Source organism: Lynx canadensis, chromosome D4 (assembly GCF_007474595.2).
Source record: "Lynx canadensis isolate LIC74 chromosome D4, mLynCan4.pri.v2, whole genome shotgun sequence".
Classification (NCBI taxonomy): domain Eukaryota; kingdom Metazoa; phylum Chordata; class Mammalia; order Carnivora; family Felidae; genus Lynx; species Lynx canadensis.
The window spans coordinates 49978045-49995051 of NC_044315.2; the positions used below are offsets into that span (position 1 = coordinate 49978045).

The 17007-nt window shown below is 36.8% G+C and overlaps 1 protein-coding gene across 3 annotated transcripts in view; it reads right to left on the bottom strand.

The window, feature by feature from the left end:
* Window positions 1–2216: 2216 nt before the first annotated feature.
* PLAA (phospholipase A2 activating protein) overlaps window positions 2217–17007 on the bottom strand; it is a 38951-nt gene continuing 24160 nt past the window's right edge. For 2 of the 3 annotated variants that reach the window (XM_030293221.1, XM_030293223.1), the window contains exons 8-14: window positions 14931–15088; window positions 13972–14191; window positions 11353–11424; window positions 7650–7718; window positions 6034–6135; window positions 4278–4442; window positions 2217–2966 (exon numbers count right to left, since the gene is read on the bottom strand). In XM_030293221.1, the coding sequence (XP_030149081.1) occupies window positions 2401–2966; window positions 4278–4442; window positions 6034–6135; window positions 7650–7718; window positions 11353–11424; window positions 13972–14191; window positions 14931–15088 (1352 nt within the window). In that variant the 3' untranslated portion in view covers window positions 2217–2400. The remainder of the gene's footprint in view (window positions 2967–4277; window positions 4443–6033; window positions 6136–7649; window positions 7719–11352; window positions 11425–13971; window positions 14192–14930; window positions 15089–17007) is intronic. The other variant, XM_030293222.1, reaches the window with a different exon arrangement.

Below are 17007 nucleotides of genomic sequence, written 5' to 3' on the forward strand. Positions count from 1 at the left end.
CAAGTCTAAACACATACATTGTTATAACTTGACCCACCAATTCTATGTATAAAATGTAGCCTAAGGAACTAGTAAGATACTTTTTTTTTTTTATTTGAGCACTGACAGTTGAAAATTGAAAACATCGGCTAATAGGAAATGGATATATCCATATAATGTACTGTATTTATTAGGGTGGATGTATACTATATTAAGCTTAAAAATCAGGTTATTGAACAATGTGTATCACACAATCCTTTCAGAAAAAAACAACACATTTACATACCTACTGATACACCAAAAGACGTTAATGGTTTTCTCTGGTAGTCAGATTACAGGCAAGTTTTATTTGATGTGTGTGTTTTATTCAATGAATGTATGTTTTTATATTCACAAAAAAATAATAAGGGAATCATTAAAAAAGTTTAACTGAAAAAGACTTTAAAATATCACAAAACCATCATACAACACTTATTTTTCAAATGGGATTATCTTTTTTTTTTTGCTAAACTTTTTTGTAATTTTTCTTCAATAAACATGAAATACTGATATTATAAAAGTTGTTGAAAAAAGACTTGTACAGTAAAAGAAGCAAACAGTGTTTACAATTTGCCACCCCCTTATTATTTTGAAGAGTCAACTCATGTTCTTAGTTCCTCCCATCATTGAAAGGTCCTACCTAGTATTTAAAAATATTGTAGATAAATTGTTTGTACTTGTGACTGCATGCTAGACTGGAAATGTTAACAAGAAAAGCAGTGTATTGGAACGGAATCAGGCTGACCTGGATTAAACTCTTAACTTCACCATTTAAGTTTGACTTAACCACTTAAATCCAAACTTAACAAAAAGTAAAGCACAGATTCCTAATGGAGGTTTTTTAAAGTCTGGGTACATATCAGAAAACTTCAACTTAATACTCAGCAAAATACACATTCCTTCTATTTCTATTTTACCCATTTCCTTTTGATATTCCAAAAGTTTTTCCTTGAATTAATCCAGATGATGGGAAACCTTTCCTCTCTTATTGGAGAAGGATTATTCTTTGACTGCAATAAAGCCAGCAAATGGATGGTTCTGTATATGACACATGTTGAGAATGCTATTCACAATTTTACACAAAGTCCTCTTTGTGAAAAGATCTTTCCTAGTTATGCTTAAGAAACTGAAGTTCTCTAGACATTAAATTATGTAATTAGTGCATTGGTTACATCTGCTATGATGTTTAGAGACAATATGGATGCTTCTCTGTAGGAAGTATAGTACTTTTCTTTTTTTCTCCTATCATGATTCATCCTATTATCTTTACTTCTGAAAATAGAGACAACATCACCCTCCATTTAAGAGGTTTTGGGAATTAAATATCAAAGTGGTTACCACAGTGCCTGGCCAGTGTTAAGAACTCAAAAATAGTAAGTTTCACATGATAGGCTCTGGACTTGTAAATAGCATGGTTCTGGCTTGCACAAATGCTTTCGAAAACTCAACACATTCCAAATTCCTTTTGAGACAAAGGAAATGACCAAAAATGAACTAATTTCAAAACTGGAATGAATAATGAAGTTACCTCCAATACAGAGGGGCAAAAGAAACTGGAGCACAAGCCTGGAGTTAATTTGTTTGGGGCCTCATCTATCTGAAGTGATACACAACCTAACACAGCTTAGTAGGTTGCTTTTCCTTCATGTAAAAATGAACCATCAGGGCGCCTGGGTGGCTCAGTAGGTGAAGCGTCCAACTCTTGATTTTGGCTCAGGTCGTGATCTTGTGGTTTGTGAGATGGAGCCTGCTTGGGACTCTGTCTCCTCTCTCTGCCCCTCCTCCCGCTCATACTCTGTCTGTCTCAAAATAAAAAATAAGCCATCAAACAAATACAATTTCTATTTACAAGTAACTTAAATGAATAAATCATATCTTTTGGATATACGGAATAATTTAGAACTTAATTTTTGAAAATTATAACGTACTTTGTATTGGGGTTGTTGAAAGAATCAGCAAGGGAAGTGAGTAGAGCAGAAATTAAATAAAAGACAATCACCAACAAGTAAAACAGTTTGGGGGTATTATATAAGTAGCAAGAGTAAATTATATAAATAAAAGCTCTTATCTTCTTTCATGCAGCAGAGGTATGTACATTATGCCACTGTAATAGTTGCATTGTTGTTGATTTTAGCTCATTCTTAATTTGTTTCTAAACTCCTGAAAACTTACCCACATCACACAGGAAAATCTCACAGTTCATCAGTGCAAAAATTTTATTTCTTCTTTGTCTCCTCTTACCCTCCCCCACTTTACAAGATCTGAAATTTTACTTATTCCACAGCATCCTTTTTTTTTTTTTTTAACATCTGTAATCAGTCATGTAAAACGTGAGGGAAAAAACCACTAATCAATTTAAAATCTCAGTTCCCGTCCCCATTGTTACAGTAAATTTAGGATAAGTCTACAGCATTCACTTACTTTAGCTGGTTCTGATACTGAGGCATACTTTTTTATTTGAGAATCAACACCTAAAGACTTGGCTAACTGTACAGCATTTAAATCGTCACTGATAAGTGTCCCAAGAGCCACAAGGAGTCTAAAAGTGGCTTCGAGGTCTTGTACAACTTCCAAGACTGTGCTAATTACTGACAAGCACTGAGCTTTCCCTTCAATGTTATGGTCTTTATGAAAACAAACAGAATAGTTCAGGGTCAAGGTAGCCAGAGCAATGTGAATGTTCTTATTGCTCCCTGATTTCAGTTCTATTGCATGTGACATTAGAGATTCCCTTTGGGACATCATGAGCTTTTGTCCTGCCTGGCCAACAAAACAATTGCAAAAAGTCCTCAGAGCAAGCAGCTGGTTTGCCGGCTTTCCTTTAGGGTTCAGAAGACTGATAAGATGACTGCTGAACTGAGCCCCTTCCTTTTCGTTGCAGAAGTTCTCGTTCACGCTGGGATGTTTAATTGACAACCGAAGAATGTCAAGTGCAGGAAAGACAATATCTGTTAAAAAGAAAAATTCATTAATGTTTATAAAACCCCAGAAAATTCCTATGACTGTTACTCAATTTTCAGAATCTTATTTCATTAACACATGCTCATTTTAGAAAATGTTAAAAGCCATGTGCGTGCTTTATGTAATATATATATTTCTAAAACTTGTGTTAACTGATTTTTCATTTTTATAGGGACTGGATTTATTGCTATGAGATCACATACACTTTAAAAATAATTTAAAATGGCTATCAAACAGCCTGACACATATGGAGTACTCAGTATATCCTTGTGGAATGAATCGTGTAATGTAGGATGCTTTAAAAAATCGTACAAGACCAAAGAGTTGAAGAAGAAAAGCTTTTTACAGAATTCCAGTTGAGAAATGCTAATAGCATGTTTACACATTGGTGGAGAGCTTTACATTCAAAAGACTGGGCAGACACCATCTGAATGTAGCCACTCAATAATCTTCTTAACATCACTAAAAATAAGGAATCCAGAAATTATATGCCCTATGATATAAAGATAGTATGTGGCATCATTTATAAAGGATACTCACTTAAAAAAAAAAATCTATTGAACCAGGATCTAATTATGTCTAGCAGGAACTACAGAGATAGTGGAACACATTAAGTAAACCCCAAATCCAAAATATGGATATTTTGTGGGACAAATTATTTTTCTTCTCTAATCAACAGCATGAAAAAATAATAAGGGAGAGGACACTTTTGGAATTTAAAAGGTTATTAAGTGAGTTTAAAACAAAATTATAGCAAAGGTTTGTAGCCTGGGGTTAATAGGTCACAAAACATCTCTTGGATGGCTTGCCGGGATCCACAGATGCTCTGAAATAGTATACGAAATGGTACATGCCACGGTACATGCCATTCCTTTCAGATTCTCATAAGGCACGTGACAAATCAAGACTGAATTACAGGGGTGTGGTGAGTCCTTTTTGTGAAGTTTCTCACAATGTGAATAACAAGTACCCAGGGTAACTTTTACTCAATCTGGAAACACCAGTAATACTGACAGAAATGAACAGACATACTTTGTTTTCTAATTACATTTAAAAAAATGTTTTTAGTGCTTTTTTGTTCATTTTTGAGAGACGGAGACAGAGCATGAGCGGGGGAGGAACAGAGAGAGAGGGAGACACAGCATCTTGGGCTGTAGGCTCTGAGCTGTCAGCACAGAGCCCAATGCAGGTCTCGAACCCACGGACCGTGAGATCATGAGCTGAGCCAAAGTTGGAGGCTTAACTGACTGAGCCACCCAGGCACCCCTCTAATTACATTTTAAAGACCGTTTCCATACCTTCAGGCCAGTAAATAGCTTTCCACAGAATCTGAAGTTGCTGGGCTGTGGGTTTTTCTGAAGAATTATTACATATTAGAGACAGTATCTTTTCAAGAAGTATCAAGTCATCCTCCGTTAACTTCTTCTCTTCAGATGCAGCTCCATTAAGTTCCTTCAGTTTACCTAGAACACAAACCCAGACTTTGAAAATTCTCTAACTGTAATTAGCCAGATGTAATACAAAAGTGCCAAAATTTTCTATAAGAGAATTCTACCACACACCATGGGGAGGTGAGACTTTTCATGGCAATTATCAAAGACCGTCAAATAAGGGTAAGGCCTGGGAGTATTTTTAAGTTGAGCCCATTATAGAAAAATGAAAGGTTACTGTGGTGATTTTTATTTTACTTATTATTTTCTAAGATCTTATGAGGCTTTCTGCTTCAAGTGAGTTTTAAAGTAGATACTTGTAACCATTTTGGCTTTCAAAGCAGTATCATCCTTATAACCAACTATAAGTCAATCCTCTATATTCTCAAAGAAAAATTTATAACAACTTTTGGCCAACTTATGTTACTTCTATGATTGTCAATGAAATAACTGAAGAGTTAAATGTCTGTGTATAATATTTAATTTATTGACTTAGTTCCATATGCATATTTGACATTACTTTAAAAACCTCTTTAATGCAAATACTGCCTTTTGTCACCATATTTACATTTCATGAAACAATTTTTTTAAGCCCTTTACCTGCATCTTCAATATTAGCATCCTTGTCATCACTAATGCTACTTTGAGTCATCCAACACTGCTTCCTCAAGAATCTTTTTTTTTTTTTTTCTTTTTCGGTAATTTCTATTCCCAACAGAGGGCTTGAACTCATCACCATGAGATCAAGAGTCTCATGTTCTACCAACTGAGCCAACCAGGCATCCCATCAAAAATCTTATAAAGAATAAAAAAGCTCAAGTTCCCATCACAAAAAGCTTAAATTGTCCAAATTTACAGATTTTTATCAATCATAACTGGAAACTTGACCTCTTTCACTTTCCTTTGGCATTAAAAATTTTAACACTAACAGAATATTGAAAACAAAGTTTATTTAAGGGATGCAAAAGGAAGAGAATGTGTATTGTTCAAAATAAGTAAGAAAGTACTTACTAATGATTTTTATACAGGTAGTATGAAAGTTAATTCTGATCAAAACACCCATATCTTATACTGAGATATATATGTTATCTTATCTCAATTAATTCTCATGAGGTAGTAATGGCAAACAGAGCTAGTAGTATTTAGTCCAAAGCCACCTGCCATTTTATTTTGAGAGAAATGAGTTAACAGAAAAAGCTATCAAAGTCAGCTGGCAGTTTCATTTTTAATGGGCAATCTGAACAGCCTTTTATTATGATTTCTAAAGGCCACTAATTTTTTAAAGGCATAATCTTTATTTTTAAGTGCTTTACTCATTCATTTTCATTATTTTCTTTTCCTGAAAACATTAAGAGCTTAGGGGATGGGATTTAGATTTCCCCTTTAGTTTTTTTTATCAATAAAAGCATCATAAAGCATTAACCTCATATTTGTATCAGGCATCTTGCAAGTATTAAGCGTCCATTATGAGACTGCGTATTTGTAGTAGACACAGTGGTGTAATAACAGAAGTCTCTGTCATGTAAGCACCCAGTTCCTATCTCATGTGAGGAGAACAGCCTTGACTGCACTACACAGAAGTCTATGGATATGTGAAAAAACTTTTTAATTAAAATGCACTTACCTAATATTTGTGTAGGGTTTGCCTGGTCAAAAGTGACAGCCTCTTTTTTAGGGAAATAAATATTCACCGTCTTAGATGCAGCTGATCGGTAGGCACTATTGCCTATTCACAGAACAAACGATGATGAAAAACATAAAGAATAATCAAAAATGAGATTTTTTTCTAACTCTATGACTTTGTTTTTACAATTATTGAGATACATAACTATTCAGTGCATGCAATAAAACAAGCACTTCAGAAAAAAGAAAGAAAAATCGTAAGATTTTATATACTATTTATATTTGTTGATATAATAAATTTTAGTTTCTGGAATGGGAGCTTAAATGTAAAACAAAGCCTCTCCATTTCATATTCTCTACATCTCTCATACTTTAAAAGTTTTTTTTAATTTAATTAATTTTTTTTTTTTTTTAAAGAGAGAGAGAGCATGCGCAAAGAAGAGCAGAGGGGGAAAGAGACAGAATCTCAAGCCCAACACGGGGCTCGATCCCATGACCCTGGGATCATGACCTGAGCTGAAATCAAGAGTCGGACACTTAACTGAGCCACCCAGCACTGTTAACTTTAGACTCTTTTATAATGCAATAGGTACAGCTGACAATTACTAAGCATTTATTCTGTATAAAGTGATTTACATATATTGTCATTTTAAGCTCTTAACAACTCCAAGAGGTAGATATTACTTCAACTTTACAAATGAGAAAAACAGAGGCACAGAAACAGAGTAATTGGCTCATAGTAAAACAGGTAGAAAGTAGTGAAATTGAGATCTGAATTGAAGCATTCTTGTCCACTATGATCTACTTCAAAACTACCAGCCAGTGTTACTTTTGCAATGAAAAAATAGTTTACAAAAATCATATACCAAGTTAGTTCTTAAGTAGAGTGCCGGGTTTATAAGTATACATTTTATTATGGTCAAGAACATATGTGTCATACATATATTATTCTCTTGTAGAAAATAACAAGTAGGGGAAAATATATGTCAAAGAGAGCTGTCAAACTTGCAAGAGGTTTACAGTTTAGTTCCGCATTTTACTAGCAGCCCTTACAAAGGAAAGCAGGTCTGCCTATATTCAACAATGATGAACAAGTAAGATGTGTCAGACTCTGGGCTAGATACTAAGAATAAAAAGAAAAATTAATTGCTTAGGAGATAGCATAGCCTAAGCATAGGCCTAAATCACAAAATCAGATTTGTTTTGTAAGTCCTGTTAAGCAGAATAATATTTAGCATAGTGACTAAAATTCTCAATACATTAAGAACAAACAAAAGAGAGAGAGGAATAAGCTCAGTTTTTATAAGGGTACTGAGAAAACCCGACCTATAAGAGCAGAATAGCAGTTTTCAATCCTGGCCACACATTAGAATCACGTAAGATTATAAAAACTACCCTTGCCAAGGCCCCAACGCACAGCAGTAACAGACCAAGTGACCATCTCTGGGGATGAGGTTGAAGTACTTTTTTAAAGTTTCCTACGTGAGTTAAATATGCACTATGACACAATTCTGAGAACGCTCTAAAAGCCAGGTCAAGAAGTTTGGTCTTGATCTACTATATGAAAAGTTCTCTAGCAACAAAAGGGAAGAAGAAAAGGAAATGAAAAGTATGTACCTGTAAATGGATCAGCTCCAGCCATGGTAGTCCCCATACTGGCAGACCCTGGCACATAACGACCACTGCCTAAAATGCAATTAATACATCTAGTAAGCAAAGGTAACTGCAAATTATAAAGTTCAAAATGTTGCTCTCTACACACGATAACTTACTGTCATTAGGAGTCACACCTTAGAATGGCATCTTTTTTAAATTTTTTTTTTAATGTTTATTTATTTTTGAGACAGAGAGAGCATGAATGGGGGAGGATCAGAGAGAGAGGGAGACACAGAATCTGAAGCAGGCTCCAGGCTCTGAGCTGTCAGCACAGAGTCTGACCGCGGGGCTCGAACTCAGACTGTGAGATCATGACCTGAGCTGAAGTCGGACGCTCAACCAATTGAGCCACCCAGGCGCCACTTTCTTTTTAAAATTTTTAATGTTTATTTTTTTGAGAGAGAGAAAGAGAGACAGAGCTTGCGTGGGGGAGGGGCAGAGAGGGAGACACAGAATTTGAAGCAGGCTCCACACTCTGAGCTGTCAGCACAGAGCCCGATGCAGGGCTTGAACTCATGGACCATGAGATCATGACCTGAGCCAAAGTCCGACTCTCAGCCGACTGAGCTACCCAGGCACCCCAGAATGGTATCTTTATATATATAATAAATGGGCTGTAAATTTAATACAGAAAAATGTTGAGAACAGTACCTGACATATAGTTGGTGCCAATAATTGTGAGACTTAAAATTCTCAAGTTACAAAGTAAACATTAGATGCCTTATACATTATAATTACAGAAGCTAATGAACTGAAAAAGCATTAGTGGATTGGAGAGAAGAAATTACAAGGTTTCCATAATGAAATGTGAATGTGGGGCACCTGGCTGGCTCAGTTGGTAGAGCATGCAACTCTTGATCTTGGGTTGTAAATTTGAGCCCCACATTGGATGTAGAGATTACTCAAAAAGAAAATCTTAAAAAAACAAAAATAAGAAAAAAAAATAAATGTGAACACCATCCTACTGAAATAGAGACAGAGGATTAACTAGCACATAAGCAAAAAACAGACTGTATAAGATTTAGAGATGGTATGAAAATAGCTCTGTCGCACATCTGAGATCCTACTTGTGGATGTCTCATTGAAAATACAAAGAAAGGAACATGAGAAACAAATGTAGAGAAAGAATCAGCAGGATTTGAAGATGTTCAGAGTCCTGGGTCAGCCTTTATAGGATGAATAAAGATAAGCTACTGTTCTAACCCCTCCAAATTTAATATCTAGGAGTTGGTACAATGGGTGTAATACATACAGAAAAGCAAACAAAACAAAAAATGAAAAACAAAAACTGCAGATGTAAATAGATTAATTAAAATAATGAAGAACACAGAATAAGAGGCTTTGAGTTTTTATTAATATGCTAGCTAGCATGCTAAGCATCTTATGTTTATATATGTATTTAAATATTAATTAGGTACTATTATTATTAACAATATTTTACAGAAAGGCTAAATAACTTGCCCAAGGCATTAATTATGAGGCAAAGTAAATCTACACTTGTTATTATTATTATTCATTTATTTTTAGAGAGAGAGAGTGAGTATGCAAGTAGGGGGCAGGGGTAGAGGGAGAGTGAGAGAATCTCAAGCAGACTCCACATCCACTGTGGAGCCCAACACAGGGCTAAATTTCATGACCCTGAGATCATGACCTGAGCCAAAATCACAAGTTAGACGCTTAACTGACTGAGCCACCCAGGCATCCCAATCCTACACTTTTCTAAATGTGGTTCTCCAACAACCTGAAGGAGTCACCTATTCAATATGTAGATTTTCAGGGTCCACCCATAGCAGCCTAGTGGTTTTCCAAACTGGCTTCACTGTAGAAACTGACAGGGAGCTTTTGAAGTTACTTAATAGCAAACCACAGCAAAGAACATTTAATCAGAATCCACAGGTGAGGGATCAGGGCATGAGTATTTTTAACCTCCTCACCAATCTAGTATATCAGAATATCTCTGTGTGAAGGACCTTTTGATAATTTAAACAAGCATCCCAGATGATTCTAATTGACATTAGAAGTTTGGGAACCACATAAATAAGGGGGAAAAAAAAAAAAGAGAATCAAGACTGACCTTAAGTCATAAGCTAGATGGGGAAAAGTCTTGGCCCCAGTGCTACTGGTAAAATTGGAGGAATGTATACTAAAATCTACCGAGGGCTTAAATACAGTCCAGGCATTCTGCTAAACACTTTACATGTACCATACCATTTCATTTCCCTAACATCTCAATATGGTTATCTATTTTTTATAATAGTGTGGTTCAGTTATCCTAATTCCATAATTCTCTTGGATGTTTAGTATGCTATCTTGCATATTTCCATAATCACTGCATCTTCTGAGTTACTGACATTATGCAACAGTGAGACATACTCCAGCTATGATGGCCCCAGGAATTCTCTTGATTTTGTTGGTATTGTTCGAAGCTTGGTATGTTCTTTCTGTTCCAAGAAAAAGCTGCTAATGAGATCCGGGAACTATGATGTTCTAAGTTTTAGGGCATCACTATGTCTGAATAAGTCATCATCTTATCTACGCTTCAGATCGTTACTACTTTTTCAAATTGCATTATGTCATCAAAGATTTCCTTAACAGCCACTGTGCCATCACAACATTTAGCTTGATCTTGATAGGTGGTTAGTGCAGTATACTGGTTATCAATGCACAGGGTGCAGCTACGTGCAACTGGGCCACCAATTCATTCACTGGAGAGAAGAAGCTCACTGACAGCGATTCACAAATTCATGACAGTGATCAAAGGTTGTGTGCTGCTCCAATTTATGGTTTAGACAGGACTGTATCTTGGCAAGGCCAGTGGATACCATAAATGCCAAGGATCTCTTCCCAAATTTGGTCTATTGTCCAGGAACTCTGGCTGAAGATCCAACCACAGCTTCATAAAATATATCAAAAGCTGTTCTGAAAACAGAGACTTCTTCAGCTGCACTTAAGTCCAAGTTTGGCAATTATTTTCCCAGTAGTGTTGATGCTGAGGCATGCATACCTTGGTAAATAAAGTCACTTTGAAGAGATACACCAACACTTCCAGGGCATCACGAAGGCCATTAATAACAGATTAGAAGACTAATCCTGGGTAGCTGGGTGGACTGTCTCCTTCATTTGCTAAGGCAAAATATGCCCAGACAGACTTCTTGACTGCACCGCTCCATCCAATATCAGGGACTCACATGGCTCCTTCTTGGCTTGTGATCGGTAGGATCTCGCCAGTAATAGCAATCATGCTGTGTCTTGGTTGGTGGGTTCCCCTATTATCTAATTTCACAGATAAAAAAAATAGGCTCAGACAGGTTAAGCAACTTGCCAACTTCTCATAGCAAGTAAGTGGTAGAGCCAGATTTTGAACCAAGGTCTATCTGACTCTAAAACCTATGCCCTTACTGACTCTTGCTCTCCTTGCAGGAAGGACCACTGGAGAAAACGATGAGTTCTAATAATATGCTATTTAAAAGTCATGAGGAAAACTACAAAATACTCCAGGAAAAGGCAAAAATTAGAAGTTAAAGAAAAGGAGATCCATCAAAATTAGAAATATAGATAAGGGAATTATTAATAATTGGATGATATCTCCAAAATGTAAAGCCATACAATGCAAAATGTTACACAGTAAGTGAAAAAAGATGTACTTATTGAAACTGCATCCCACCTGTAAAAGGATCTGCCGCAGGCAGCGTGTTAGCAGATCCTGATGAAGACCCTGGAACATACCGACCACCACCTGTGCGTGCAAACAAAGGAAAAGCTGAAGTATGACAGAATTTAAAAAAGAAAAAAAATTTTTAACGTTTATTCATTTTTGAGAGAGACAGAGTGTGAGCGGGGGGGGGGGGGGGGCAGAGAGAGAGAGATAGAGACAGAGACAGAGAGACAGAGAGATGCAGAATCCGAAGAAGGCTTCATGAAGGCTCTGAGCTGTTAGCACAGAGCCCAATGCGGGGCTCGAACTCATAAACTGTGAGATCATGACCTGAGCTGAAGTCGGACGCTTAATCGACTGAGCCACTCAGGCTCCCCAAGCCAGAATTTTGAATCTCAAAAACGGCACAGTGCTTACATTAGAGGACTCTAAGCTTGGAGAAAAAACAAAAGAGCAAAGCCATCACATGACAGAATAACAAATTAGAAGCCTTACAGTAGGAAAAGACTACTAAGAAATTAACATTTCAGTGATTCTCCAAGTTTTGTCTTTATTGCTGTATTATATCTTAGCTTGTGCACTTAAATATTAAAATCACTAAAAATTCAAATATAAAAGGAGAAATTACAGGTGGTCTCTAACCTAAATAATATACACATATAATCAGTTGCTGTTCCTATACAAATTCACTAGAATTCCCACTGTTCCTGTTGCTAACAGAACCACAGTCATCAAATGGTAATCTTTTAAAGAACCCCTGAGTTCATTAACTCATGTGTCAAATAGCGCAGATCCAGCAGAGAATAAGATTGCTTGTATCCACTGAAGCTTACAACCTACTGGAGAAGAGAATTGAAAGGTGATGAGTGACACAAAGGAAAGAGATTTCCACTTACACTTTTGCAAATGTGTGGTGTGTGTGAGTGTATGTTTTGTTAGTATCTCTAGGAAACTAATCAGAGGCATCTACAAAAAGATATATGTGAAAGATATATATAAAAAGATGCTTATAGTTTCAGAAGAGCAAAAAAAGCCACAGTTATTAAGATTTCCAAATGGAGCCAGCTGCTCTAATTTCTGCCTTCTGCTCCACAAAACAGCTTACACAGGACTATAATTATGTGTCCAGTCTTTTGTACTACAGTCTGAAATTCCACCAACAGAATACCCAGACAATAAACACAGGTTTTTTTTTTTCCTGTCAAGTGCAACTACTGGGAGGGGTTACATTATTTAGATTCAGTAGCAAGTCAGTCTGATAATTCTGTTTAAGTCAACATGCAGGTTGACATTCGCTTTATTAGGTGAGTGGGCAAAAGAATGAGAAGGAGAGGAGATAGTTTAGGAGCATGAAATATGTGAAAGAAGAAGAAAAAAAGATCTACATAAGGTCTTAGTGCAGGAAGGGATATGGAATCTTTATAAAACAAGAGCACCAGCACATGAAAAATGACAACAGGAGAACATTAACAATAAAGTGCTAATTTCAGAATTTTATTTAGAGCTGGCCCTTGTACCTAAGAAAAAAGGAAGCATTTTATTTTCTCCTGTACCATGGTCTCAGTTCCTGGGACCCAAAACTAAGGTGAGTACAATTAGTATTATAATCCATTTCCTATGAATCAGGACTCAGACTAATACTACTAGGATTATCATTTATGGACTGGTCTGAGAACATAATATCATTTATAACATTTTAGATACTGTATACTATGTTATGAACAACCGACTTAAAAATCAACATGTGGAATACAAATCACATGTAAACTAAAACTACCCACAGTTCAGCGGCACCTAGGTGGGTCAGTCGGTTAGGTGACTGACTTTGGTTTCAGCTCAGATCACGATCTCATGGTTTGTGAGTTCGAGCCCCACGTCAGGCTCTGTGCTGACACCATGGAGCCTGTTTGGGATTCTGTCTCTCTCTCTCTTTCTCTGTCCCTACCTTGCTTACTCTCTCTTTCAAAAATAAATAAATAGGGGTGCCTGGGTGGCTCAGTTGGTTAAGCATCGAACTTCAGTTCAGATCATGATCTTGTGGTCCATGGGTTCAATCCCCATGTCAGGCTGTGCTGACAGCTCAGAGCCTGGAGGCTGCTTTGGATTCTGTGTCTCCTTCTCTCTCTCTTGCCTCTCCCCTGCTCATGCTCTGTCTTTCTCTCTCAAAAATAAAAATAAACAAACAAACATAAATAAATAAACATTTAAAAAAAACCCCACAAAACAAAAAACTACCCATAGTTCAGTCCTAGATTTATGCCCAACTAACCAATTTAGCCTTGTGTGGAAAAAAAAATTCTATTTACTAAGGTTCACTAAAACAGGTATTTTTAAAAAGAGTCACTATATAAGGGAACTTCCAGGTTTATTTTCATTTCAAATGACTGAAGTTTCATAATTTTATTTAGTTACAGTGTGGCTATATTTTTGAAAGTGAGCAATATAGAATTGTTTCTATAAACACAGAATTACTATATAATTTGAGGTTTAAAATATGATTTAAAGTAAAAACCTGCTATAGATCTTGGATCTTCGTTTTAAACAGCTTATAACAGATGTTTAAATACACTTAAAAAAAATTAACCAATGAATTAAGTACAGAAGACTTAATATAAACCGTAAACTTACCTGTAAAAGGATCTGAAAAACTGGTGTTCCCAAGTCCTAAGGTTTGACCTTTCGTGTTATCAATAATAAATTTAGCCACTTGATCCAAAAACATGGGATTCAAATCATTCTTCTGTAAGAAGTTGTATGCAGTTAACCAAGGATCATCACTGACGTTATATGGCAATTTATACGATGGTCCACCTTCATTGACATCAATTGAGAAAACATAATCAAACTCCTTCAACAGGAATACAAAAAGGAGATAAATGATTACTAACTTATCTGTTCATATTAATGGCATATATATCACAGATCTTATGTGTCCTTTATTTTATAAAGTTGTAATAAATATTATATTGATTTATAACAAATATATTTATATAAACATTTTATAATAAAATTATAATCCTTAAACTTTCTCCAAAGTGCAATGTTACAATCTTCCACTTGGCATGTGATGATTGATAGCAACCATCTGCATATGCTGCAAGGTCAGAATTTCACTGGGGATGGAGGAGGGGAATGTATTACAACTACACATAAATTCTAAGGCCAAAGGAAGGTTTCCAACTGGTTGATCTCAAGGCCAGAAGTATTAGCTGTTACCATGTCCCACTCAGCAAAACATGCTGGTGTTATAAGCACTGCCACACAGGGGCCCTCATGTCCTGCCAAGTTAAATATAACGAGGCAGAAAGCATTGGAAGGTGGCACAGAAGCTCCTAATCCAAAATGGTTGGGAACAGTTTACTCACAGTAAGTACCCAAAGACAAATAGTGTCTAATGTATTAAATACGGAAAAAGATTTTTTAAAAGTCAATTTCAAGGCAGGGAAAAGAGAGAAGCCTCCCCAGAGAAATGTATTTTTAAATGGCAAAACACCAAAGAAAATTGTATTAGCATGGGGAAAAGGGAAAAGAAAACCTTTGTCTAATGCTTTAAGATAATGGTAATTAGAAAGTAGAAATTGACATACTTTTCCTTCATATAAAACTTTTCCAGATGTTTGCTGATTAGCACCAGATGAGCCAACAACATCACCAATTTTTATCCATCTCCCTTCGCTAACACTCCACTGATAGGCTTCGACTTTCTCCCCATCTTTGATTAGACGGGTTTGTCCTTCTCTAGTACCTTAAAATAAAAATGTTAAGAATCAAAAGTAGAAAAGCAGAGTAAAAATGAAAGACACAGATTAAAAAATCTTAACTTTATGTATTTGGTTTAACTGGAAATTTTATTAAAAGGCTCCATCAGTTAAGCATCTGGGATTTGGTTTTGCTCCTCAGATCAAGATCTTATGGTTCGTGAGTTTGAGCCCCATGTCAGGCTCTGCACTGACAGCACAGAGCCTGCATGGGATTCTCTCTTCCTTTCTCTCTGCCCCTCCCCCACTCATGTGTGCACTCTCTCAAAACATAAACAAACACTAAAAAAAAAAAAAGTTACTCTACTGGAAAGTGTCTCAAAAGACAATAATGGTTAAAAGTAACCTTTATTAAATAAAGGAAAGAAAAAAAGGTGTATTTCCATTAGAAAGTAGCTGGCCCACTAAAAATAAGTTTTATTACTATTTTCTGACAACACTTTCATTTTAATAAACGACTCTCCATTTTTCCAGCTGCTCAGGCCAAAAAGTATAGAAGAGTCTGATTCCTCTTTTTCTGAATCCCATGGCCAAACCCTTAGCAAATTCTATCAGTTCTGTCTTTTTTTTTTTTTTAATTTTTTAACATTCATGTATTTTTGAAAGACAGAGAGACAGAGCACAAGCAGGGGAGGGGAAGAGAGAGCGGGACACAGAATCTGAAGCAGTCTCCAGGCTCTGAGCTGTCTGTCAGCACAGAGCCCGACACAGGGCTCGAACCCACTAACTGTGGTTACCTGATGATTGCCTGAGCTGATGTTGGATGCTTAACTGACTGAGCCAACCAGGTGCCCCTCTATCAGTTCCATCTTCAAAAAAGGTCAAAAAAACTATCTATTCTATCTCCATTGCTACCCAATGCTACAAGCCACCAACGTTTCTCGGCTGGACTGATTTAATGGCCTTCTACTCCTGCCCTGGGGCTCCCTACAGTCTATATTCAATCCAGTAACCATAAAAATTCTTTCAAAGGTTAAAGTGTCCCTGACACTCCTCTGTTCGAGACCTTTCAATGACTTCCCATCTCTCTTGATCAAGGCCTAAGTCCTTGGAGTAGTGTACAAGGCCAAATCTATCATCCCCTCTGTCTTCACTTTGCACTTCTCCCCTCAACCCATCTCCGGACTTTAGCCCTGGAGTCTTTACACTGGCTGTTAATTCTGCCCATGACACTCTTCACACAGATGTTGGCAAGATTTACTCTCTTGCCTCCTTAAGAACTTACTTGAACGTCACATTCTCAGCAAAGCCTTCAGAGGCAGAAATAGGCAGCTGTCCTCCAGAGATTCACAATCCTACTCCATAGGGTAGAGATGTAGCTGTGGCTACAGCCAGGTGCAGTGTCTAGATGCCACTTACTGAGAAATGGTCTGTGCAATCTGAATGGGTGTGCTATGTGCCAGTTCTAGGCCTAGTCGATCTTCCTCTAACCTCCCCTTTTATCCTGTCTGATGGCTGAATGTCTCTACCCAAGAAGCCCTTGGAAGTTACATGGTGATGGTGGTTTCCATCCCCAAATGACCACAAGGAGAAAAACTGCTCTACAAACATGCTCAAGATGGGGTGTCTGGGTGGCTCAGTTGGTTGAGCAACCAACTCTTGATTTCGGCTCAGGTGACGATCCCAGGGTCATGGGATCAAGTCCTGCATTGGGTTCCCACAGAGTGTGGAGGCTACTTAAGATTCTCTCTTTCCCCTCTGCTCCTCTCCTCCGCTCATGTGCACACTCTCTAAAATAAAACAAACAAACCCCAGAAACAGATAAAAATTCCCCAAACATACCTAATATACCGTGTCATCAAGTGAACTTTGAATGTGCAACAAATAAACTCTTGTATTAAGTCAGTGAGATTTTAGTTTATCTATAATAGCAACTAATGCTATACCAAATATTATATATTTCCTG